At 43.6% G+C, this 25492-nt stretch overlaps 1 protein-coding gene across 1 annotated transcript in view; it reads left to right on the top strand.

Moving 5' to 3' along the window:
* SERINC5 (serine incorporator 5) overlaps positions 1-25492 on the top strand; it is a 102542-nt gene that overhangs the window by 54277 nt on the left and 22773 nt on the right. Inside the window, exons 3-5 of the mRNA XM_032847719.1 lie at positions 20700-20878; positions 21363-21445; positions 23126-23219. Coding sequence (XP_032703610.1) covers positions 20700-20878; positions 21363-21445; positions 23126-23219 — 356 coding nt within the window. The remainder of the gene's footprint in view (positions 1-20699; positions 20879-21362; positions 21446-23125; positions 23220-25492) is intronic.

Genomic DNA, 25492 nt, shown 5'->3' on the forward strand with positions numbered 1-25492 from the left:
AAGGCACTGCGGTGGGAGCTCCGGGGGCATTCAGACCTGTGAGAGACGGAGCTTCTCCTGTGGAACACAGCGTGTAAAGTCTTCTGAGGCATAAAAAAAGTAGAAATGACTAGGTGCCGTATGAGGGGATCTATAAAATGCTTTGGAAATTTGGAGGCAGGGAGACCCAGAGCGAAGGCTGCCTCGTTAGGCCACACCAGGCTTCACCCTGCGTTGGTGATAGTCAGCACCTGTCCTCTTCATCATACTGTGGTTTGATCTTGTATGTTTGTGGCAGGAAGTTTGAGAAGAGCAATACTGACAGGGTGTCTGATCTCACATTTATCACCTCTGTCTTCCAGATAAGTTCATGTTCTCTTTCTAATGTAGCAGGTGTTGGTCTGAGGATCCCCTGGGGTTGTGGTAGGAACTCTGAGCGGGTAGCAGATGTCTCTGCTGCAACTCCAGCCCTTCAGAATATTTCAGTCTCGGTAGAATTCAGCTTTGGATCCAAGAAACAAACCCAGAGACTCCACAAACATGTAGTGGCCAACCCATCAGAAGCATTGTTACTTGGTGGGGGTGTGGGGGGAGTGGGAAGGGTCCTTTGGGACCCACAGGGATACATTTTAGGCTATGACTTTAATAATAATAATTTTAACATTTGGTGGTCTTCCAAGTAACCTGCCTCCATGAAACCATCCTTAACAACTTGAGCCGGTGTCTGTGATTTCCAGGTCTCTGTAGAACATTTAAGAAGCAGAAGACGTTGAGTGTTGAGGGATATCCCTAAAGGAGGCTTCTTGAAAGTGACTTGTGTGATAATAATAACTATTTTAATTGCTGATATTTATTGGGTGATACCCCATGCCAGGTTTTATTCTGAGCATTTTACCTGAATCCTCTCGGTTCCTCACTACTGCCGTTGACTGGACAGTGGGTGCTGTGCTTGCTCCTGCCTTCCAGATGGGGAGGCTGGGGCACTGAATCATCTCGGTACCATGCCCAAGGCCTCCAGCGCTAAGTAGTACAGTTGGGATTTGAACCTGGGCCGAATGTGTTCTTCGCTACTAGGCTATAGCTGGGGAGGAGGGAAAAGAGAGGAGATCTGGGTAGGTGAAATGGCCTTGCAGGGATTTTAGTGCCAAGGTTAGGCATTTGACCATGGTGTGGTGGCAAATGTGGGAAGCCATTATCGATTCTTGAGTGGGAGACAGATATTCAGCAAGGTGAGCCCAGCTGTGGTATGGTTGTGTGTACAGTGTGATTCGGGGTCAGAGCAGAGAGGAACAGAAGGAGGATAGGGGAGAGGGGCCACCCCGACTCCTCACATTGTCTCTTGTAAGCATTTCTATGCCTCTTTCCTGAATGTACTTACTTAAAAATGGTTTGGCTGGGCTTTCTGCATAGGGAATGAGGTCTCTGTTGGCTAAACCATTCCTTTTCCATTTTTAGGGCCTCATAGGAGGCAGACTGGCTGGTCACAAAGTCAGCTTGTTTGCAGCCTATAGAATGGAGGCTGACCTTATCCTCAGGCGATGCTTGAAGGCGGGCATTGAAAGGTCCCCTTGTGGGGAGACACACTGGGCTTCTGCTGCAGCCCCCGCTTTGCTGGGCTGTGGAAAGTTTGAGGATGTGATGGGAAGAGGAGAAAGCGTGGGTGCTTGTAAGGGCCCAGGTGGGAGTGTGTAATTGCCTCGTACGCAGCATTCTCACCTTGGGGTACAGAGGACGGGACTCTGTCCAAAGCCAGACGGGCCATCGGTGCGTGGGTTAAGAACACGAGGGCAGCCCTCCTTTTCAGTTATTGCCTTGGTTTCAAAATGTAGCCCAAGTTTAGATTTGAGCAGGAGGGGACTGCAAGGAGCTGCCCAGCCAAACTTCATCCTGCCTTCTTTCACTAGGGAAACTCCTCTTTTCCATGAGAACTTGGGCTCAGAGCAAACTCTGCCAGTGCTGGTAAAGCAGGGCATGATCTCTGTCTTCTCCTGAAGCATGTTTCCCACCCTAAAGTGTAGGAGCCATTTTACTGCAGGTCATTGAGGTCAATTGATCTGGTACTTCAAGCAGGGATAGTCTCCCCCCGCCCCCCAAGATTTATTTATTAGAGAGAATGAGAGAGGAGAGGAGAAAAAAAAAACTCTGCCCACAGAAACTAACGTTGGGCTCGATCTCATGACCCCAAGATCATGACCTGAGCCCAAGAGTTGGAGACCGTAACCTACTGAGCCACCCCGGGGCCCCAAGCAGGTATCGTTTAGATATGGGTTTTGCATTGTTGGTGAGGTCCTGAGCTGAAGACCAAGAAAGGACTCTTGAGATGTCTTTGGTGCAAAAAGGTGATTTTATTAAAGCATGGGGACAGGACCCATGGGTAGGAAAACCTGCTGCACTGGGATTGTGAGGAGTGGCTGATTACATACTAGGGAGTATCTGGAGGCCAGGACAAAGGGAGGTCTCCCTAAGGACTTTCATATGCTAAGAAAGACTCTCAGGAGGCTGGAGGCCTGGCTAGTGTCAAGTGAAGGTGTTTTTCTTCTAGTAAGGCATAAGACCTTTGGGGAGTATTTAAATACACTCTGCCTGCCTCAAGTATTTGTCAGTGGGCTGCAGGTTATAAGGAAATTTTATTTTATTTACATTCTCTTCTACCTTTGTTTCCCACATCACTGTGGAGGGGAGGGTGCTGTCAGGCCTCCAGGAAATGGAGTCCACGGTTTCTGGGTTTCCAAAAGTTAGGCTATTGGTTAGAATGCCTTTTCCTTGTAAATCACTGAGACATTTGTAAACTGGTGGAGGCTCCTGTCCTGCAAGATTGTGATCTCTGGGGGCACCTGGGTGGCTCAGTGGGTTAAAGCCTCCGCCTTCGGCTCAGGTCATGATCCCAGAGTCCTGGGATCGAGCCCCGCGTTGGGCTCTCTGCTCCGCGGGGAGCCAGCTTCCCCCTTCTCTCTCTGCCTGTCTCTCTGCCTACTTGTGATCTCTGTCTGTCAAATAAATAAATAAAATCTTAAAAAAAAAAAAAAGATTGTGATCTCTGTCAGTTAACTGTTAGCTTTAGGGCAGCCTGGAGTGACTGAGGATTGTCACACCATCCCACCTGGGGGAGTGGGCTGGTGTGTGGGGTCCGCTTGTGCTTAGTCAGCAGCCTGCCTTCTGCTCCCTCATCAGTCTTGAGATATTTGATGATGGGGAATTAAAAAATCCATTTCAGAATGTGTGATGACCAGAAAACCCCACAAAACCCCCAAAATGGGCTGGTGAGGGGCTGTTTTGAGAGACTTAAGCCTCCTGACCTGCACCACTAAATCAAGATGTAACTTCTCTGTTTGGAAGTAAGTGATGACACTTTGAGGGTTCCGTCCCCTGGGAATCTGCCGTGGCTTTTTAAGAGGGAGGAGAAAGGAAGGTTCTCCTTGTTTTAGAGGAGGGGCCTCTAAAACCAAACCTGCCTGCTTTGGAGAGGGAAGGACAGGTGGGCCTTGCTCCCTGTGAGCTCAGGTGCCAGGCCAGCGTAGGAGCAGCCTTAAATGGGCCTAACCTGAACCGTCTTAGATCCATTTTCTTCACTCGTGTCCCACGCTGTCCCCAGGCTGCTCTCATTCATTGAGATGAGGTAATTTGTGCCTGAACTAGCTGAATCTTCACATGTTATTATCTTTAGAACCCAAACACATGTTTTACATTGTGGAACCAGAGGTTTTTGTGTTGTTATATGTTTGCTTTAAACTTAAATTTTTTTTCAAATGTTTTATTTATTTATTTGGCAGAGAGAGAAAGAGTACAAGCAAAGGGAGCCGCAGAGGGAGAGGGAGAAGTAGAGGGAGAGGGAGAAGCATGCTCCCCACTGAGCCATCCAGGTGCCCCCTCTTCAGTGTCTTAAAAGCAGTACTTACATTCCATTCTTAAAAGCAGTCCTTACATTCCATTCTTAAAAGCAGTCCTTACATTCCATTTTCTCCTAGGACTTGCTGCAAGTCAGCCAGCCTGACATTAGCATCCGGGCCCCCAGGGGCCAGCCATTGCCACACCCAGAGATTGCGGGTGAGCCCAGGACTTGTGCATTGGCCTACAGGCTCTTGTTTGGCCAGTGGTTTTTATTATCCTTAGTTTAAAATTTAAACTTGGCTCCTTTCGGAGGGGTGAACCTGCTGTGCTTCCTCAGAGGCCCCATCCCTGGACATTTACTTAGATTTTTATTATTATTTTTTAAAGATTTTATTTATTTGAGAGAGAGCGCAAGAGAGAGAAAAGGGGAGAAGGGGGAACTGAGGGAGAGGGACAAGCAGACTCCATGCTAAGCGCAGAGCCTGACATGGGTCTGGATCCCATGACATGTCTTGATCACCTGAAAGATGTTTTTAAAGTAATCTCTATACCCAATGTGGGGCTTGTACCTCCCACCCCATGATCAAGATCAAGCTGACCCCAGCCAGCCAGATGCCCCGGAGGTTAGAGATTTTAAAAGTGGGAGAATCTGAAGTCAGAATCCTAACTTGACCCCTCATTTCACAGATTGGGAGCAGGGCAGGGACATGTTTTGTCCAAAGCTGTGACCCCAGATGGAGCTGAGACTAGAACCCCAGGAGTGCTGGCCTCCTGGCTGCCTGGCCAGTGCTGTTCCTCCCGTACCTCTGTGTTCGGTTGTCCTTGGGTATTCACAGAAGTCTCATAGGGAAGGCCATGGAAAACTTATCCTTCCTCCTGAATGCTAATCTTTCTTCTGGAGCTGGTGGTGCAGGAGAAGTGTTTCTCCTGTAAGCAGCTCGGCTTCGGGCCCGAGGCAGCTTTCTTAGCTTACCTTCCCATCTGTTGCTTTCTGGTGGTGAGGACCAGAAGCTGGGCTCCAGGGATGATGGTTGGTCTGTCGCAGAAAATAGAAGCAACCACAAATCTAGTTTTCATTTATTTGGCGGCTTTGCATATGAAACAGAAACTGCCTTCAGGTTGTGTTTGGTGTCATTATATTTTAAAAGTAAACAAATATCAGCAATGAAAAATACTCTGCTTTGATCCAAAACACTGAGGAGTCTGTCCCAGCTTAGAATGACAGTCATTCACACTGAAGTGGAAAGTCTGGCTCTTGTTTTGATTTTGATGTTTACCAGCTGAACGTTTAAGAAAACTGTGTACCTGAGACCTAGTATCAGGTGTTATTACCAAGCAATGAAGCTTTATAGAGTAGTAGATAGTAGAACTCCCCTTTCTTAGCTGGCATTTTATGTTTTTGTGTTAGACCAAGCGTCAAATTAGGGGAAAAAAAAAAAAGAAATTGCTGACCTGATCAGTTCTTTAATTCTGGAGGGTTTCTTTGTGTGTGTTTTTTTTTTTTTTTTTTAATCCAGCTGGGATACAGTGCTCTCCAGAAGTTCTCTTTCTGAACAGCAGCCAAGTTCATTGTACTGTTGTACCTTGTATGTGTAGAGTCTATCAATGAATATGTTTCTGAGATTAAAGGTGGGTTTGGGCCCTCAAACCTCAAGTCCTTGATAGGACCCCGTGAGAATATTTTCACCATGTCTTAGTGAGAATTTTCCTATGGGGAGCTGGCAGTGAATTTCCACCTCTTAATACTCTGGGTCCCCTCCCCTCCAAGTGGGAGTGACTTTGGGGGCACGTGTTTCTGAACAGCTTTTGTTTGGTCTCAATTCCATCCAGACCTAACACCATGTGGGAGAAAACCAAGAGTCCCCACAGCCCTCCCATACCTCCCTCTTCCCCTTGATCGGGCCTCACCCTCCTACTCACAAGTGAATTCCGGGAACAAGATGGTGGGAAATAGTTCTCTAGTACAAGCAGCAATTTGAACTAAGGGAGACCCTGCTGAGAGTCTTTTTTTGAATCTGAACCAAGGGTAGAGAAGTTTGATCCTTGTCCAGGAATAATGAGCTTGCCAGGAGCCAGAGAACAGTGAAACAATGGTTATTGTCTTTGGACTGGAGGATCCATTACCTTGAAGCTTTTGGGGGGCATCAAGTGTTAAAGAGGATCTCTGTTTCAAGATGGATCTGGCTGTGGGAAGGGGAGAATGAACCCCCTTTGCTGTCATCTTCAAAAGCATCTCTTCACCGACTGTCTGCTGGGCCCTTGGAGGCCCCCCACCCCCGCGCAGATAAATGGAACAGACAAGAGCTTCCAGTTGGAAGCAAACAGTTCTGTCATTATAAAAACAGGCCTGGGGGAGCAGACCAATGGCACGATGCAGTAAGAACTAAGAGTCAGTAGCCTCAAAGCGCTGGGAGCAGGAAACATAAATATTGTGAATAGTTGAGTCTTGATGCTCTTGAGAATTTAAAAGGCTGATCGTGTTCCTTGGTTAAACTGTAGCCCGAGTTTGTGCTTGGAAAAGTCTTTTAAGTCAAATAATTCCTTCCTTCCTCCTGTCTTTCCTTCTTTCTTATGTAAGTGCCAAGCCCTGGGCGATGTACAGGGGTATGTAAGTAGTAACACAGTTGTCGTCCTTAGAGAGCCGGTCCCCAGATAGGGGAAGCAGAGAATGGTTTAGTAACTGCACTCAGGAGGAGCCCCTTGATGTTAGATGGCACGTGTGCACACGGGGACGGGTTTGAAAGCTCTGGGTGTGTGAACTCTATTAGTGACTTGGAGACAGTGCCCTCAGCTTTGCCATCATTTCTGTTAACCTTTGGGGTCACATTAGCACTCAAGGAATGTTTTCTCTGTGTCCTTGACTGCAAGCAGAGGAGCCTGGGTGAGGGTAGAGGTTTGTGAGGGAATGTGTCTAGCCCTCTAAGCTTAAGGCTGCACCACTAGGGGGTCAGGCATTTTGGGGGTGTGGTTTTTACATTTCAGTGATGACTGTTTCTACAGTCTCAGAATAAGTCTAAAATTATCTTTCCAAATGGCGGCTTTCATCAGAGTCGGTTTTATTTTTGGTTGCATGGGGTGTGTTTGCATAACAGATGTGAGGACTTTTCTCTGTTAGAGCTCTTAAGGGCTCCTGGCCTGTGGCGAGGAGCACTGGGACTCCCATGCCTGTCCCCCCACCCCCACCACCCTGCAGCTAAATTAAAATACTTAATGTGCTGCTCTAAAAATGGCATATGGGAAATGTACAGTTGGATTCATTTAAGGCACAAGTTTCCAGAGTTTTGTAGAGGTGAGAAGGCAGAGCAGAGTCCTAGGACCTCTCTGCTCCTCCTTTGGCTTTTTTTTTTTTTTAAAAAAAGACACATTTATTCAGCGTCATGATCAGACTATTACATTTAGCAATCAACAGCATGGGTGCAAAAAAAAAAACTACATTAAAACCCTTTGTTGGAATGCTTTACACTTTCCACAGAACAGAAACTAAAATAACCTGTTATACAATTAGTCACAAATACAGTCCTCGAGTTTTTTTTGCCCATACACATGAGTATTGTCTAAAACATGTCTTCTTTGTAGCAGCTAGGCCCTGCCACCACTGTGCTTGGCTGAGTTCACAAATCTGTTGTAACCTGTAGCTTCCCTGTCACTTCTCTGGCTCTCCTCTCCTGCTAAGCTTTGTTTCCTGGCAGTAATTAAAACCTTCTGCCACTGCCGTAGCTGCTGCTGCTGCTGGAACCACCATAGCCACCTTGGTTTCGTGGTTTGGCGAAGTACTGGCCTCCACCACCATAAGGGCCAGAGCTTCTGCCTCCAAAATTGCCTCCTTTCATGGGTCCAAAATTTGAGGATTGATTGTTGTAATTGCCAAAATCATTATAGCTTCCGCCACCTCCAAAGTTGCTTCCATCATTACCAAATCCGTTATAGCCATCCCCACTGCCACCATATCCACCACCACCTCGACTGCCACCAAAGCCACCTCGACCACTGAAGTTTCCTCTGCGACCAAAGTTGTCATTCCCACCAAAACCACCTCCACGACCACCACCAAAGTTTCCAGAACCACTTCGACCTCTTTGGCTGGATGAAGCACTAGCCATCTCTTGCTTAGAGAGCGCTTTCCTTACTTCACAGTTGTGGCCATTCACAGTATGGTATTTTTGAATGACAATCTTGTCTACAGAATCATGGTCATCAAATGTTACAAAAGCAAAACCCCTCTTTTTGCCACTGCCTCGGTCAGTCATGATCTCAGTCACTTCGATTTTCCCATACTGTTCGAAATAATCTCTTAGATGATGTTCTTCAGTGTCTTCTTTAATGCCACCAACAAAAATCTTTTTCACAGTTAAGTGGGCACCAGGTCTTTGAGAATCTTCTCTTGAGACAGCCCTCTTTGGTTCCACAACTCTTCCATCCACCTTGTGTGGCCTTGCATTCATGGCTGCATCCACCTCCTCCACAGTGGCATATGTGACAAACCCAAAGCCTCTGGAGCGCTTGGTGTTTGGGTCTCTCATTACCACACAGTCCGTAAGTGTTCCCCATTGCTCAAAATGGCTCCTCAGACTCTCATCGGTTGTTTCAAAGCTCAGACCTCCGATGAAGAGCTTCCGCAGCTGTTCAGGCTCTTTAGGAGACTCTGACTTAGATATGACGGCGGTGGGAGGGGAGACTTTAACGATGCTTACTCGGCGGCGTCCACGGGCAGAAAGCCTCCTTTGGCTTTTGATCTGTAGAGTTAAGTCATCCCGCTTGTCATTTGCCTTTGAGATGTTAATTTATATTCGTCAGTTGTGAGCAACTCCCCCCGCTGTCGTGCCTCGTAGTCTAGGCTGGTGAGCTTTTCCTGTAGAAAGCCAGCTAGATAACATTCTCCAGTCTGGGGGTTTTTGTGGTCTCTAGCAACTTCTCAGACTCTGCCATTGTAGGGCAAAAGCAGCCAAAACAATGTGCCAGCGAATGAGTGTGGCCGTGTTCTAACCAAACTTTATTTTCTTAAACAGAAGCTAGCGGGATTTAACCCACAGGGTGTGAGTTTTTGATTCTTGTGTTCTGTTGTCAGTGGCCGTATGCATGTCATGTACAGTCAGTCTCTCCACCTTGGGAGGAGAACTTCAGTGGTTAAAAGTTACGTTGAGGACACCAGAGTCCTTGCTTTAAGTCGTAGATAATTGGGATGTGTCAACCACGTGCTAGGTCGACGAGACAAGAATATTGCAGCAATAAATTTACTGTGACACGTTTAATGCTCTGTCTTAGTATGCGTGGCCTTTTGAAATTATTCACAGATAAATTATTCACAGATAAAAATAATTATTCACAGATAAAAATAATCTGTATTCTTCTTCTGTAGTCAGATGAAGTATTTTGGTGATCAGGAAAAAGTGGGGAGGGAGAAGATGAGTGTGTGGGTACCTTGCTTCCCCGGCTGCCAAGGACTCCCCATCCCAAGTCAGGTAAATTGTAAAATGGAAAAGATGCTGGGCCAGAAACCTGAACATCTGCCATGTCCTGGTCCTCAGTATGAGGATTGGGGAGTAGGGGCTCTCAGAAACTTGCAGTTAGAGGTGTGGTAGGGTGCAGTCTTTTGGGGGATATTAGATTCTCATGTCCTACCTAAGGCAAAAATCATGAACAGATAACATTAACCATGAAAATGCTTGAATGACATTAACATGTAGTATAGAAAAAAGATTGCACATGCGAAATCTAGTTTTACTGGGTCTAAAAAATTATTCATAGAAGACAGGCACACAGTTGAATTTGTGTATAATACTTCATCACTGTATTCCAAGTCCACATAGTCACAAAGACCACTGATTTGGGGCTCACTTGGGCTCTGAACATGTCTTCTATCTGGTAAGTGATCTGAATAGAAAGTTTTGCTTGTTGAGATGTTTCATCTTCTTGTTAGAGAAAGTCCAGCATCTCTGCATTCACGGGTGATTCTTCAGTGGCCTGTTTCCCTCAGGACAGGTACAAACTCCTTCCGACCCTGTGCTCTGTGGGGGGGGCAGGGTGGACAGTAACCTTATTTGCCAGTAAAACGAAGTGCAGTCCTCTGTGGTGAGTTATAAGTTGTCTCTGTGATTAGGTGTAGATTTTTTCCTTAGAGTCAGAGGGCCCCATCCCTATCCTACCCCCTTGCAGTGCTTCTGGGCAAAGACCCCCAAGAAAAAGGATTGAGATGCTGACCCATCTCAATAATTAATTAATTATTGAGAGGCCAGTGGCTCTGAAAGTTGTGTCCTTCCTTTCTTTTCCTCCCCTTGCCACTGGAACCCTCAAGTTCTCAGACTCCCTGGGGAGAGCTTAGCAGTATCTGCTCAAATTTCAAACATACTGACTTTCTGACCCCCAGATTACCTTCTTGGTAGCTGTCCTCCTTGATGTTTTACACATGTACTGAGAGAGATGCACAATAGGGAAAATAACCAGTATGCTTTGTTTGTGAATTATTGATGAAGTAATGATGAACAATCAGAAACAGCCTAAACGTCTGCCATTTGGGTAAAAGAAACTAAAGGATGGTTGGTGCGGACATGCAGCGATCTGCAAGACACAGTGAGTGGAGAGCAGCACAGCGAAGGGTCCAGAAGGGTCCACGCACAGCTGCGACGGTGCTTATTACCTCTGGAAAGCGATCGAGTTAGAGCTGGGGGGACAATGGTCGAGAATTATATTTTCTATTTTATTTTATTTTATTATTTATTTAGTTATTTATCTATTTATTTTGAAAGAGAGAGAGAGAGAGAAGGTGCACGTCCTTGGGTGGGAGGCGGTGGGGTGAGGGGAGCAGAGGGGGAGAGAGAGAAACTTGAGCAGGCTTGTGCCCAGCATGGAGCTGCAGTGGGGCTCCATCTCACAATCCCGAGACCATGACCTGAGCTGAAATCAAGAGCCAGCCACTTAACTGACTGAGCCACCCGGGCGCCCCTTGTATTTTCTCTATTTTATGGTAATTTACATTTTCCCTGGCAACAGGCATGTAATTATGTATTGCTGTGTAATCACAAATCAGTGACATTTAGGAATGATCCTTGGACCCCTGCATTTGCCATTAGGTTTCTTGAAAACAGGGGTGGAAGACCCTCTGGGTTCACTTCCTGATCCATACACAGAGCCTGGCTATCTCCTCGGCCATCTGCATCCTGGCTTCTACTCCCACTGACTCTAGAGAATATTCTGATTCAGTGTCTCAAAGGACTGCTGGCAGCCAGACCCTGTGTTCCTTCTCAGTCCTCCTCATGTTGGCGGTATTTGATGCTGCTGACCTCGCTCTGCTTCTTGAAAGCCTCTCCTTCCAAGTCTCCTCCTTCAGTTCTGGACCTTTTCAGTTTCTTCCTTGAGTTTTTCCTTCTTCCCAGCCCCTGAATATTTGTATTCTCCAGGGTTCTGGTTTGTGTCCACCATCCCCCTCCCCACCTTCACCGCATTCCTCTCCAGGGGAGTCTACTGACTGCCATTTCTGCTGCTCTACCAAATCTGTAGCTCTAGTCCAGCTATCTTCCTGGAGTGCCGCGCCCTTGCTGAGTCACCTGCTTACACATCCTCTTGATACAGGCACCTCCAGTGCAATTTAAAAAAGAGTTTTAATTTACTAATCTCTTAATTAAGATTTATATTTATTAATTATTTAAACAATTTTATTGATCTATTAATTTATACATTTATTTATTAATAATCAATTATTTATTAATTTGACAGAGAGCATGTGTGTGCATGCACAAGCAAGGGGAGGCAGGCAGAAGGAGAGGGAGAAGCAGGCTTCCCGCTGAGCAGGGAGCCCAACTCTGGGATCATGGCCTGAGCCGAAGAGAGACGCTTAACTGACTGAGCCACCCAGGTTCCCCTGCAATTTGTTTTGTTTTGTTTTTTTAAAGATTTTATTTATTTATTTGACAGACAGAGATCACAAGTAGGCAGAGAGGCAGGCGGAGAGAGGGGGGAAGCAGGCTCCCGCCGAGCAGAGGGCCTGATGCAGGGCTCCATCCCAGGACCCCGAGATCATGACCCAAGCCTAAGGCAGAGACCTTAACCCACTGAGCCACCCAGATACCCCTGCAATTTGTTTTTAAGTGAAGTATTGCCCCACTGCTTTGAAACCACTCTTCTGTGATTCCTGTTCCCCACTGGTCCACCGTTGGATCAGCTGTCAAGCTAGAAACCAGGATTCCTATACCTGAGTTCCTCTGCCTTTATCTGTAGGCTTATCCCAAATTAGCAAAGAGGACCTACCTGTTCCCTGGCCCCCAGTCACCAAATTCTTTGCCTCCTTGAAGAGTTACTTAAGTTTTCACTGGGATTGACTTACTTCTCATTCAAGACTGGTTACTTATATGGTTTAGTTTGTACATTCCACCTTGGATGTTAACTAATTCTTTGTTTACAGAGACTGACATTAGTTGGTCCATCTCCTTTTGTGGAAGATCCCTTCATTCCGTCATAATTAGTCCTCTGGGAATTGTCTTGTTTGGATTGAAAGCTTTTTGTTTACAGTTTGATAGAGTTGTTTTCCATTTAATCAAATTTGTGGCTGTTCCATCCTGATGAAGTGCTTGTGGTGAAGGGGCTGTGAGTCCTAATGCTAGTCTCTGTCTCATGCTTCTGAGATTCTGCAGAGCTACCACTGGGAGCATTAAGTTCCTGATTTTAGAGGTGACGGGGTCAGATAAAACTAGATGTTAAACGTTTAAGTTTAGTTCCTCTTGTGGCTTTTAATAATGACAAATGTAGACTTGACCTCTTACCAAGGAATGAGCCTAGAGGTGGTCCCCGGAAGCACGGAAGCTGACCTCAGCATCCCCCCTTTGACAGCTCCTGGCAGTCGGTGGGTAGCAGACAGACATTGCTGGCATGGACTTGGAGTTATTCCACAGAGAAAAACAAGTTGTCTTAGAAAGTTTCAAGATCAGTGGAATTCCAGAAAGAGGAGAGGCAGACAGAAAGAGGCTCTGGTTCTGAAATTCATGTTCAAGTAAGGGATATTAAACAGAACTTGAAGACCCAGTTCTTCTAGTTTTCGTGCTATGACTCAGGCCAAACTGCCTACAGCTTTTTTGGCACCTTGGATTCGTGCAGCCTTCTAGAAATCTGATAGAATGTAAGAATCATTAGCTTTGCTAATACACCATTTTCTTATCTTTCCCAAATAACACTTCCATATCACAGGGGCACCAATCTCATCTTTCTCCTCTTAGTTTCTTTAAGAAGAGTTAGGGTTTCTTTAAGAAACCTCCCAAAGTCTGTTCTGGGTTTGCAGCATCTGGGCCCCTGGCCAACCAGAGCTGTATGTGGGCCTTTCTGTGGCTCTTCTTTAGTTTCTTTATATTTATTAATCTGAGATAGAAATTGTTCAGGGAGCATAGCTAGTGTCTCTCTTGTGCAGGAAACATTATGTGGGGTTTCTTCTAGCTCCATCTCTTTGCGCTTAATACTTGTGTTGATGTTTTGAAAATATCTTCCCTGATTGGGGAGTTCAGATATATTTTCTTTCTTTCTTTCTTCCCCCCCCCATTTATTTATTTGACAGAGAGAGACATAGCGAGAGAGGGAACACAAGCAGGGAGAGTGGGAGAGGGAGAAGAAGGTTTCCCACTGAGCAGGGAGCCTCCTGATGTGGGGCTCGATCCCAGGACACTGGGATCATGACCTGAGCCTAAGGCAGACACCCAATGACTGAGCCACCCTGGTGCCCCCAGATATATTTTCTTTTGAGTGGTGACTATTGCAGTATCAATTCTTGGCAAAATGAATAGAGCATCTACTGAATTCTAAGATGCTTATTCCCCCCCATGTTTAAATCAGAATGCAGGAACCTGTCATTCATGTAATGTGCTGATTCCCTCTCCCCAAAGTTCTTTTTATAAGATAGATAGCACCTTAGAATTTAAGGAAACTTACTGTGTGAGGGGTTGTTTTGTTTTTCTTTTCGTTTTGTTTTGTTTTGTTATTTTGTTATGTTTTTAGTAGGCTCCATGCCAAGTGTGGAGTCCCATGCTCTCAGGACTGAGCCAGCCAGGCACCCAGGAAGTTTACTTAATGGCTATGTTGGAATAGGAACCATGGCAAGCACTTTACAAGGACTGACTGATTTAATTCTTGGGAGAACTTCATAAGGTGGTGGCAATATTATTTTGTTGTACAAATAGGGAAATTGAGGCTCAGAGAGAGTGTGTGATATTTGCTCAGGTTAGTAGTGGAGTTAGGGTCGGAAGTCTACTGAGTCCTTGTTTACTCTTACTGATAATATGATAGCTCTGAGTTTGGCTGCCTTGAGGGTTGAAGGCAAGCCTCTTGCCCACAGGTCCCTACAGAACCAACATAGAAGTAGTGTCCTTGGATGCCCAGAGCCAGACTTAAAGAGGCAACACCCTGAGCAGGCCCATCACCTTCTCCCCCCACAGTGTAGAGTCTGTGTGTGATGTGAGTTTTCTTTTTCTAAAACTGGGATGGAGCTTGGAGTAGCAAATATTTAACCAGAGCAAATTCCCCTTGGGTAAATTCTCTTGGCTTGTTCAAATAGAGGTTCTTTGCTTAAAAATATTCACCACTTACTGCGGACTAAATGACCAAGTCACCCACAGAGCCTAAGGCAGGTCTTAGTACAGAGCAACTGGTTGTTTGGCTACTTTTATTTGGGATGAAATACTCAATGCCACATAGTCACCCATTGATGAGCCTGAGAGCCTCTGGGAGTAAATAAGGGAGGGGATTTTGGCGGGGGGGGGGGGGGGGGGGGGCCTGCTAGAATTCGAGGTTAGGCCCTCCTGGCATTAGCATTCTTCTTGAAATGGGTGTGAGGATTGTTGGGGTGGGGGAGAGGAGACTGAAGGTAAAAGATGGGCTGGTAGAGATGAAAGGGGTACTGACTTGCAGGTGTTATAGTTGGGGGGAGAGGGAGGTGTCAGGAATTAGTTTTGTTGATTGAGTGGAATCGAGAAGGGAAGGAAGAAAAAGCTGAATGAATATTGTAGAGCAATAAATCCCGCATAAATAAAACAGCTGAATAAGTGAGGTGGTGTCATGCCTCCGTGAATGTAGCTTTTACAGATTTAAAGCAATATTGCCTGTTTCTTACAGCACTACTTAATATGGGTATAGCTTTTGTTCCTCGCTGAAAAGTTTGGAAACATTCACTTCGTGTGGGCTCTCCCATTATATCAGTATCCGAAGAATTTATTATTTATTTTCTATCTATCTATTTTTTATTTTTTTATTCTTATTTTTTAAAAGATTTTATTTATTTGACAGAGATCACAAGTAGGCAGAGAGGCAGGCAGAGAGAGAGGAGGAAACAGGCTCCCCGTGGAGCAGAGAGCCTGATGCAGGACTCCATCCCAGGACTCTGGGATCATGACCTGAGCCGAAGGCAGAGGCTTTAACCCACTGAGCCACCCAGGCACCTCTGTCTATTTATTTTTCAAAGATTTACCTATTTATTTGAGAGAGAGAGAGAGAGAGAATGCACATGTGCGCTAGCAGGGGAAGGGGCAGAGGGAGACAAGCCAAGCAGGGGAGCCTGCCACTGGGCTTGATCCCAGGACCCTGAGATCATGACCTGAGGGGAAATCAAGATGCTTAACTGACTGAGCCACACAGGTGCTTTTGTTACTTATTTATTTTTGAAAAAAATTTTTAAAATTAAGTTTTATTTTAATTGCAGTTAGTTGGGATGCGATGTTATTTTAATTTCAGGTGTACAGTACAGTGATTCAACAATTCCATACATCACCCGTCACTCATTTCATTTCATGAGAAGTTCACTCTTTAATCCCAATCACCTATTTAGCCCAACCTCCATCCCCCTCCCCTCTGGTAACCAGCAGTTTGTTGTTTGTTCTCTATAGTTCAGTCTGTTTCTTGGTTTCTCTCTCTCTCTCTCCTTTTTTCCCCCCTTTGCTCATTTGTTTTGTTTCTTAAATTCCACAAATGAGTGAAGTCATATGGTATTTGTCTTTCTCTGGCTGACTTATTTCGCCCAGCATAATACTCTCTAGCTCTATCCACGTCATTGCAAAGGGCAGGATTTCATTCTTTTTTGTGGCCGAGTAATAGTCCAGAGTGTGTGTGTGTGTGTGTGTGTGTGTGTACACACGTGTATATTTGTGTACATTTACTCATACCACCTCTTCTTAATCCCTTCATCTATTGATGGACACTTGGGCTGCTTCCATAATTTGGCTGTTGTAAATAATGCTGCTGTAAACATAGGGGTGCATGTATCCCTTTGAATTAATGTTTTTATATTCTTTGGATAAATACCCAGTAGTGTGATTGCTGAGTCATAGGGTAGTTCTGTTTTTAACTTTTTGAGGAAGCTCCATACTGTTTTCCAGAGTGGCTGCACCAGTTTGCATTCCAACTGATAGTTCACGAGGGTTCCCTTTCTCCACATCCTCGCCCACACCTGTTTTTTCTTGTGTTATTGAATTTAGCCATTCTGACAGGTGTGAGGTGATATTTCATTGTAGTTTTAATTTGTATTTCCGTGATGGTAGGTGATGCACATCTTTTCATGTATCTGTCTTCCTGGGAGAAAGGTCTATTCATGTCTTCTGCTGAGTTTTTAATTGGATTATTTGTTTTTTGGATGTTGAATATCTGAAGATTTTAACCATGTGAGTTTACTCCCTTGTAAAACACAGCTAAAAATTCAGACTCCTTCAGAAAGCACTTGCTGACTCCTCTCATTACCTGCATGGGGTGCTGCCTGTGTTCTTGTGTCTAGTCCTAATTACTGTCCTGGAGGAATTTCCAGACCAGACATTCTCACTGGGACATTGCAGTGAGAATGTCTGGTCTGGAAATTCGAACCCTGTAAGTTGACCCAAACTCCTGATCTGTTCTTCTAGTTCAACTGTTTGTCCTCTACCAACCCTACTCCCCCACCAAACAGCACCTGCCCACCTCCTTCACTTCTTTCTTGTCATCCATGTAGTCCTACCAACTCTGACCTCTACCTATAGAATTTCTGTTCTCCCTGCCAGTGGTTTACCTTCTTCATTCATTGACTGTTGGCATCCATTGACAGTCCACTGGACTGTAAACCAGTGGCCTTTCAACTTACCCTCCTGCCTGAAACCCGTCGCCTTTCCAGTCCTACCTCCATATTGTAGCTTAAATTGTTGTTTTCTCTTGCGTGTAGGATGGGGGCCAGACTTCTTAGCATTAGAGTAGTACAACTGACTCTTTGGGGCGAGATCCTGAATTTTTTTTTTTTAGCTTTATCTTGTGCAAAAGGAATGCTTTTTTTTAGTTTAAGTATGTCTCATGTAATATTTAGTATAAGTATGTCCCAAGTATTGTATGGGGGCATTGTTGGAAGGTAGAAGAGGAACAGTAAAGTGTCCCCCAAACTAAGAAGGCAATTTTGAGACTGGAAAATGAAGCAAGCAACTTCATACAATTTACAGAGTTTTATTCAGGGTACCTTATTGATGGTGAGGGTGAGGCAGGAATGGCAGGGGGGTGGATCTGGTGGACAATGATCTATAGCAGCTGCAAAGTTAATTTTCTGCAAAGTCCAGACCTTAGTCCAGATTTTACAGAGTGAGTGGACACGGCAGAAGGGACTATCGTGAGATCAGAAGGTTGGTGGGCACCTCATTGACAGCCAGCCTTTAATTAGATCTGTGACACCACCTGTGGTATATCTAACGGATTCACAGGAGCCCCAAACAAGCCTTCCCCTGCAACCCCTATCCTAGGCTTGGCAGACATTTTTAAGGTATGTATATTAATCCCCAGGGGACCCCAAGAGGGGTCATTGAGTGAGCACAAACTAAATGGAGGACCAAAGATGGAGTCATTACTGTCAGCACTCCTGCAGACATACTAAACAATTAGTAGTTGTTTATTCAAAATTTAAATTTAACTACGTATTTTGTGTTTTATCTGACAATCCTACATGTCTGCTACTTTGTTTTGTAGCCTGTTCAGAAACACAGTAGTGTCTCTCTCTATAAGTTTACATCTTGAATGGATCTTTAAAAAAAAAAAAAAAAAAAATTGCAGTTGTAGAAACTTTGTGACTACAAAATATTTGACATTTCTTTGTGAAAACTTTTGTATCCATCTGTTCACAAAAAAGGGAGCTATACTTAATTGGGTCTCAGCAGCAACACATTTTTGCCTGAGGCACTAACTTGAAAAAACATGTTGTTTTGGAGAAACATGTTTCAGATTTAGGGTGTAGTAACGACTGTGGACCTTTTTTGAGTGGAGGAATCCTCATTCAGGAAAATAAACTCCGGTTAAATTTAGTCTTTTTGCTTATGGAAATCTGAATAGCCTCAGTTGCTATTGTTTCTTTAAGATCTTTTCTGAGGATAAAACTAAATTGTTATGCTTCAGTTTTACTTCCAGCTTTTGTCATTTTTTTTTTCTCTGCAATATTTTTTTGTCTTGTGAATAACAGTTACAGTGTGATTTTCAACTTATTTTTTGTTCTGAAGAATGTTCAACTTTAATGTTAGTAAGAAGCAAGGTTTCTTTTTTTTTAAACCACTTTATTTTCCAACATTAATAGTAATACCCTGTATGTTCTTTTTATGTAAGATTTTAATTATTCTGATAATATACATAGATTTTATACTGAAACCTTCTGGTTGGACTAGAATAAAGCATTGTCAACCTTTCTCAGAAGGTTAAGACTCATAAAGAATGCCAGTGAATAAAAAAGAAAGCCCAATTAATATCCAATTCACAGAGTAAAATACAGATAGCCATAAATTTAACAGATGATGTGAACCTTACTTGTAACGAGGAAGATGGACATTGAAACAAGATAGTATTTTTTTGTTTGTTTGTTTGTTTTTTTAATTGTTGGGAAGGAACATTTTTTCTCTGCCTTTTAAGAATCTTTTGGCTGGTCTAAAAATTAAATTGACATGAGGCAGATTAATCTGGAAGAAACAAACATAATTTTGTACTTTGGTGGAATCCACATAATTTCATAAGCATGAGATTCCAAAGATAGGCAAAATGAGGTATATATGTTATCCTGAACTAAGGAGAAGGGTGAAGGGGCCTGAGACTTCAATGGGAAGAAAAGCAATTCCCAGGAAGATGAAGAGGAGCGAATGTTTGGTAAACAAATGTTTACTGGGCCATATGGAAGCAAGGGCCAGAGAAAGGAATTTTTACAAACAGACCTTGCTCAATTCCTCTTCTCTACCACACTGAGTTCACAGTGTTCTGTGCTTCTCTGTGGCAGTAGCTCTCTTCCTGGAGTAGGTCCTCTATTAAATCCATGCCCCCCAGTCTAAATTTTTTTTTAGGCAATATCAGGGAGGTCAACATTTTTTTGAGTCTCCTAGAACTTGACTGTTTTCAGATCAAAATAATTCGCATATCAAAGTGCCATATCTTGGGGCCATTTGTTCTGAACTTATACATTATCTTTAAATTGGATGTTCACGTTGGGAATGGTGAGCAGTCTCAGATATTACTGATGAGGTATAAATTGGTACAGTCTTCAAAAGCATGGTTTGACTTTACCTCTTGAAACTTTAAAATTTGATTCCATTTCTAGGTCAGGAGTCTATCCATATATGGCACGTCTTCGATGAAGCATGCGTAACAGTGTTTACTGAGTCAGTGTGTAATAACAAAAAACCACAAATAACAGAAAACAAAAATCGTCCCCAGTTGTTCACTGTGGGAATGCTTATCAGTTTTGATCTATTCTTAACCATAAAATATTAAATAGTGGTTAAAAAGTGGATTGGAATTTTACGTAAATTAATAGGGAAAGATCTCTATGGCTTATTGTTAATTAGGAAAAAACATATTGTAGAAAAATACGTATGCTCTTTAACAAAGTTTTTTGTTTATACACTGTATATATGGCACATACAAGTGTATGTATGTACGTATGTGTATGTGGGTATATTATGAATGAATATTGGGGATGGGGACACACTTGTAAACTAATAAAAATACCTACCAAATTGTTAACTCTTGAGGAGAGGAGTGATATTTTGGGGTGGGGCTGAAGGAAGTCTTTCACTTTTTAGTCTGTATTTGCACTTTAAGAAAAATATATCCGTGTATTACCATATAATTTTTTTTAAAGTTCTGATTCTAGACATCAGAATTCATTAGACTAAGTAAAGGTGAAATGGTACATTATAGCACTATATCTTTAAAAATGATTCAGAGAGGGATGCCTGGGTGGCTCAGTGGATTAAAGCCTCTGCTTTTGGCTCAGGTCATGATCCCAGGGTCCTGGGATTGAGTCCTGCATGGGCTCTCTGCTCAGCAGGGAGCTTGCTTCCCACCCCCTCTCTCTGCCTGCCTCTCTGCCTACTTGTGATCTCTGTCTGTCAAATAAATAAATAAAATCTTAAAAAAAATGATTCAGAGAAAATTAAGAAAAAGTCTTTGGAAGAGGGACTTTTTTCTCAGTCTGCATTTCTCTGTGCACGAGGTACATTTCCACATTGGGTTTTGACTTGTAGGCTGAACAAACACTTTGACATCCCTTCCTTATCTGGCTTTCTTTTTTTTAGAAGTCTATTTATTTTAGGATTTTATTTATTTATTAATTTATTTCAGAGAGAGAGAGAGAGAGTGAGCATAAGAGCACAAGCAGGGGAGACCAGGCTGAAGGAGAGGGAGAAGCAGACTCCCTGCTGAGTGGGGTGCCAGGTGGGGCTTGATCCCAAGACCCTGGGATCATGACCTGAGCCAAAGGCAGATGCTTAACCTACCGAGCCACCTAGACACCCCTTTATTTATTTATTTATGTTTGAAGTAATCTCTGCACCCAGCATGGGGCTCAAACCCACCACCCCAAGATCAAGAGTCACATGCTGTTCTTACTGAGTCAGCCAGGCGCCCCTCTTCACCCAGTTTGAACAGACGAATTTTTTCTTTTTCCTCAGATTCCATTTTATGAAGATATTTGTAAAGGCATTAAAGCTGGTGACACCTGTGAGAAGTTGGTGGGGTATTCTGCAGTGTACAGAGTCTGTTTTGGAATGGCCTGTTTCTTCTTCATCTTCTGCCTTCTGACCCTGAAAATCAACAGCAGCAAAGGTTGTAGGGCTCATATTCACAATGGGTAAGTCTTTGGTCTTTGAGGGTGGGGGTAGGTGGTTTGCCCTGATGTTTAGAGTACTGTTCCTCAACCTCATGCTCATCAGACCGTCGGACTACTCTTCCTCTAGTTGAAATTGTTGACACTGACCTTAGGGAAGGTGGGACTTGTCACCCCTCAGTGGCCTAAGAACTAGAGTCCTATTTGTAACACTTAGTACCACAACGAGAATTGCAGTGGAGACGAGAGTTTTTATTTCTTGTGCGAGGCCTGTCCCTACATCATCCCCCCACCTCAACAAAGTGGTATTTTTTACAATCAGAGGCTGGGTTGGTCTAATTATGGGAAAAGGCAGTCTCCAGTCACTTAATTACTTCCCCTCGATTTGGAAGGAACAGTACCAACAGCAGAAACATGGGCTGACATGCTTACCTTCTAAGAGCTCTTTTGTCCTTCCATGAATATCATTTAAATACATTTCCTCTTTTTTTTTTTTTTTTCCTTCCAGCTTTTGGTTCTTTAAACTTCTGTTGCTGGGGGCCATGTGCTCAGGAGCTTTCTTCATTCCAGATCAGGAGACCTTTCTGAATGGTACAAATGGGGTATTTGGGTGGTACCTATTTATTTTGTCCTTACCCGTTTTGTAAAATTGTTGCAAACTGTAGTCCAGGGTGCCTTTGATATTTTGAATTAGTGATTTTCTTGTGGTTTAATAAAAAAGCCCCTCCTTCCCGGCCCTCTCTTCATCCACCCTCACTTCTCCCTCTCCTCTCCCAGCGACACCCACTCCTGCTTGATCTCTCCCCTATTTCTTCCCTTTCTGGCTGGGTGTTCCTCTGCAGCCTAGAGAATTCAAAGGATAATTTTAAGGCCATTGGCCTGAAGGGAAAAGTGGAGCACTTAAAATGTGTTTGAACACCAGTTCTGCGTGTCAGCATGACACCATCAGCCCTGTCTGAATGGGCCCAGGGAGGCCTTGTTCTTTCCGAGGGAACCGCCCAGGAAACCAGCAGCTTCAGATCTGCCTGCCCCTGTGGTGAGATCAGACAGGCTTCCTCTAGTCCTACCTGTAAACTTACCTTACGTGAAACTGGGTAACACCGAATTATGTTTCTTTTTCATAGAATTTACCAAAATTAATTTAATTTGAAGCCTTTAATCATACCTGAAACAGGAGCCTTTTTTCATAAGAGCCCGGGAGGGAAAAAAGCCTGAATTTCAGTGGTTCGAAACTCTGTTTAACCTGTACGAATTCATGTGTCTAGTTCAAGTAGTAAAAACATGCACGCAGTAGCCATCCATAAGGAACAGCCCACAGTCTCTCAGATGGTCACTAGGGTTTGGCTAGTTTTTAGGGTCATACTAATTTTTTTGTTTTTGTTTCAAGATTTCATTTATTAATTTGAGAGAGAAAGTGCATATATGCATGGACCAGGTGGGGAGAGAAGAGGCAGAGGCAGAGGGAGAAGTAGGCTCCTCACTGAGCAGGGAGCCTGGTGTGCGGCTCGATTCCAGGACCCTGTGATACCCCCGAGCTGAAGACAGACACTTTACCCACTGAGTCACCCAGGCGACCCTAGGGTCATACTAGTTTTTGTATACTAGTCCTTGAGGAAGTTCTATTTAAGTCTTATTTTTTCCTAAAATGCTGTTAACTAGTTTTCTGTTCCCTACAGATGTACTTTTATGTATGGAAATGGTAGATTTAGGGTGGGAAGGGGCCCAGCGGTCCTCTAGTGCAGCTCAGTCACTTTTACAGACAAGCTGTAACCCAGAGGAGCAACACGGCTCACTCAAGGTTAGAGCTTCTGTGTCGCAGAGAAGTGGATCTGAGTCCCTTCTGAACCTCATTTCTCTACTAGTCTCTGGTGACTCCATGGGCAATACAGTTTGAACCCTTTTTTACCTCATAACTTGTGTTTTTTAGTTCTAATTAGATTGTGGGTCACTGTTGATTTTATGAACGGCTGTATCTGTTAGGCTATCTGGCCAATAGGGTGTGGAGGTTAAGCCCAGGAGCTCCAGAGCCACACTCTGTGTGTTCACATCCCAGCCTAGTCCTTTACTAACTATGGGACTTTGTTGATTTACATGGACTCTCCATTTTTCTCATCTGTAAAGTGGGTATAGTGGTGGCATCCATCGTATGGGATTGCCTGGAAATTAAAGGTACAAGAAGAACACGGTAAAGAAAACTATAGTCCTTATTCTCCTTTGAGCTCAATGCCGGAACAGTCACCTCAGCTCCTTTTGGATGATGGTCTTTTGCAGCCTGGCGCTATGTGGGAGCCGTTGGAGGCTTCATCTTCATAGGTATCCAACTCATCCTGCTCGTGGAGTTCGCACATAAATGGAACAAGAACTGGTATGTGCATTTTGGGGGAAGCTTCCAAGTGAACTCGCCTGCTGCTCAGAGAAATTGCCCACAAGACGGTGTTGACAGAGAGGCTCTGAATTGTGCTGGGATCAGCAGCCTGCTTATACCTCAGACAGCTGGCCCACACTTTCCCTTCACTCCTGCTCTTTGAACCTTTTCATTCACTCCTCTCTCATGCTGTTTTTCTCTCCTTTCTCCCTTTCCTTCTTCCATTTCATTTCTCTTCCCTTTTTGGCTTTTTCCCATGCGCTGTCGTTTGGACTCTGAGTGGGCTGGCACTTCTCCGCCCTGGCTCCTTGGTTGGGATGGTGGGTGCCTGAAAACTTGGGCAGGCTTTATTGTAGGCTTCCATCCTTAAGAGATTTTAAAAAAAGAAAAAAAAAAAAAGTACTTTGGAGCTGAAAATACACTTTCTTCAAAGAATATGATAGTTGTTTACTTAAATTTTTATTGGTTCCTCCTCAACCTGCCTAAGAGTATAAGGATCCCTTCATTAGGAAGGTCTGTTGTGTTGCCTTAGAGAGCCATCCTGAATTAAAAGATGTAGAGTTCTTCTAACTGCCTTGAACATGGGATTCACATCCTAGAATAAAGTGGGAAATGCCAAACTATTAATAGCTACTTTTATTTCTATTTATTTTATTGCTGAACCACATTGAGGGAAGGGCAGCTAGATGAGGGTCAGCCCTTTGAGTGCTAAGACTGGCTGGGCTCTCTTTGTGACTCCAGGCAAGGCACTTGACTTCTTGTTGTCTTACTTTGCTTATAAAATACAAATGGAGGGGCGCCTAGGTCACTCAGTCAGTTAAGCACCTGACTTTGGCTCAGGTCATGATCTCAGGGTCCTGGGATGGAAAGTATGAGCATCAGGTTCCCTGCTCAGCAGGGAGTCTGCTTCTCCTTCACCCTCTGCCCTGTGTGCCCCCCCACCCCCGTGCTTTCTCTCAAATAAATAAATGAAATCTTTAAAAAATACATGAATAAAAATACCTATTGTACCTAATAAGACTTTTGTTATTTTGTAGATTTTCATTTGTATTGTGTTATTTTATACTGTTTTGGAAAAAAGGCAGAAAGTAATGAATGAATTTGAAATTTATTTTTTATCTTGGACAAAAAACACATGGTCTGAATTCTTTGACAATCTTTTTTTTTTTTTTTAAGATTTTATGTATTTATTGGACACAGAGAGAGAGAGAGAGAGCACAAGCAGGGAGAGCAGCAGAGGGAGAGGGAAAAACAGGCTCCCTGCTAGGAGGACCCCGGAATCATGACCTGAGCCAAAGGCAGACGCTGAACCAACTGAACCACCCAGGTGCCCCTGAAAATACTTTTCATTCTGATTACATTCCTCAGCTTGGTAGTAGTAGTAGTTTCATTTTGATTTTGGTTTTGTTTCTTTGGAGAACAAATCAAGAGGTGCATGAGTGAAAGGCTAGTGTTATCATTTTTTAATTTGGTAAATATTGGAGTAAGCACTCACATACTTACAGTTTTTTAAATTTTACAGCACATTGAATAGTCACATAGATAGCACTACAGAAATTTATTTTGTCTAATAAAAAGTCATCCAAAATTTTTTGTAAAATTTTCACATGTATACTTCAAAATATTGAACTTTTAAAAATAATAATGTCTTCAATACTGAGTGCCCGATTTTCCCATTAAGTAGTATGTTCTCTTGAGAATACTTGCACTTCTTCAGCTCTGATTTGACTGTTTTGATTGATTCTAAAGCCATTTTCAGAGACTAATTATTGATGCCAAGTTTTAACAGGCATTTTGGAAGAGTTAGGCTGCTGTAAAAACCTTCCAGAAACCATTCAATAAGAATGGCTTAAGAGCTTTGCGACAAAAGATGTTGCTGTTGTCTCGGTGTTGAGGCTAATATCCCAACAAAATCCCTATTGTCAACATATTCATAGCTGATTGTCTGCCTAAAATTAGGATTAAGCTAGGAAACTATTTTCAGGTAAATTAATTTACTAGTTTCTGTGGGGCATTGTTTTTTAACAAAGACTGTTGCTTACAGGGTTAGTCTAGAAAATACAATACATCACTCCTAATGGAACAACCAAAGTACTTTTTCTTTCCTTTTCTTCTCTGTTTTCTTTTCTTTTCTTTCTTTTTTTTTTTTTTTAAGATTTTCTCTATTTATTTTTCAGAGAGAAAGCACAAGCAGAGGGAGCAGCAGGCAGAGGGAAAGGGAGGAGCAGGTTCCCCACTGAGCAAGGAGCCTGACATGGGATTCGATCCCAGGA

The sequence above is a fragment of the Lontra canadensis genome, unplaced genomic scaffold (genome assembly GCF_010015895.1).
Source record: "Lontra canadensis isolate GAN:19392208 unplaced genomic scaffold, GSC_riverotter_1.0 scaffold4, whole genome shotgun sequence".
Classification (NCBI taxonomy): Eukaryota; Metazoa; Chordata; class Mammalia; order Carnivora; family Mustelidae; genus Lontra; species Lontra canadensis.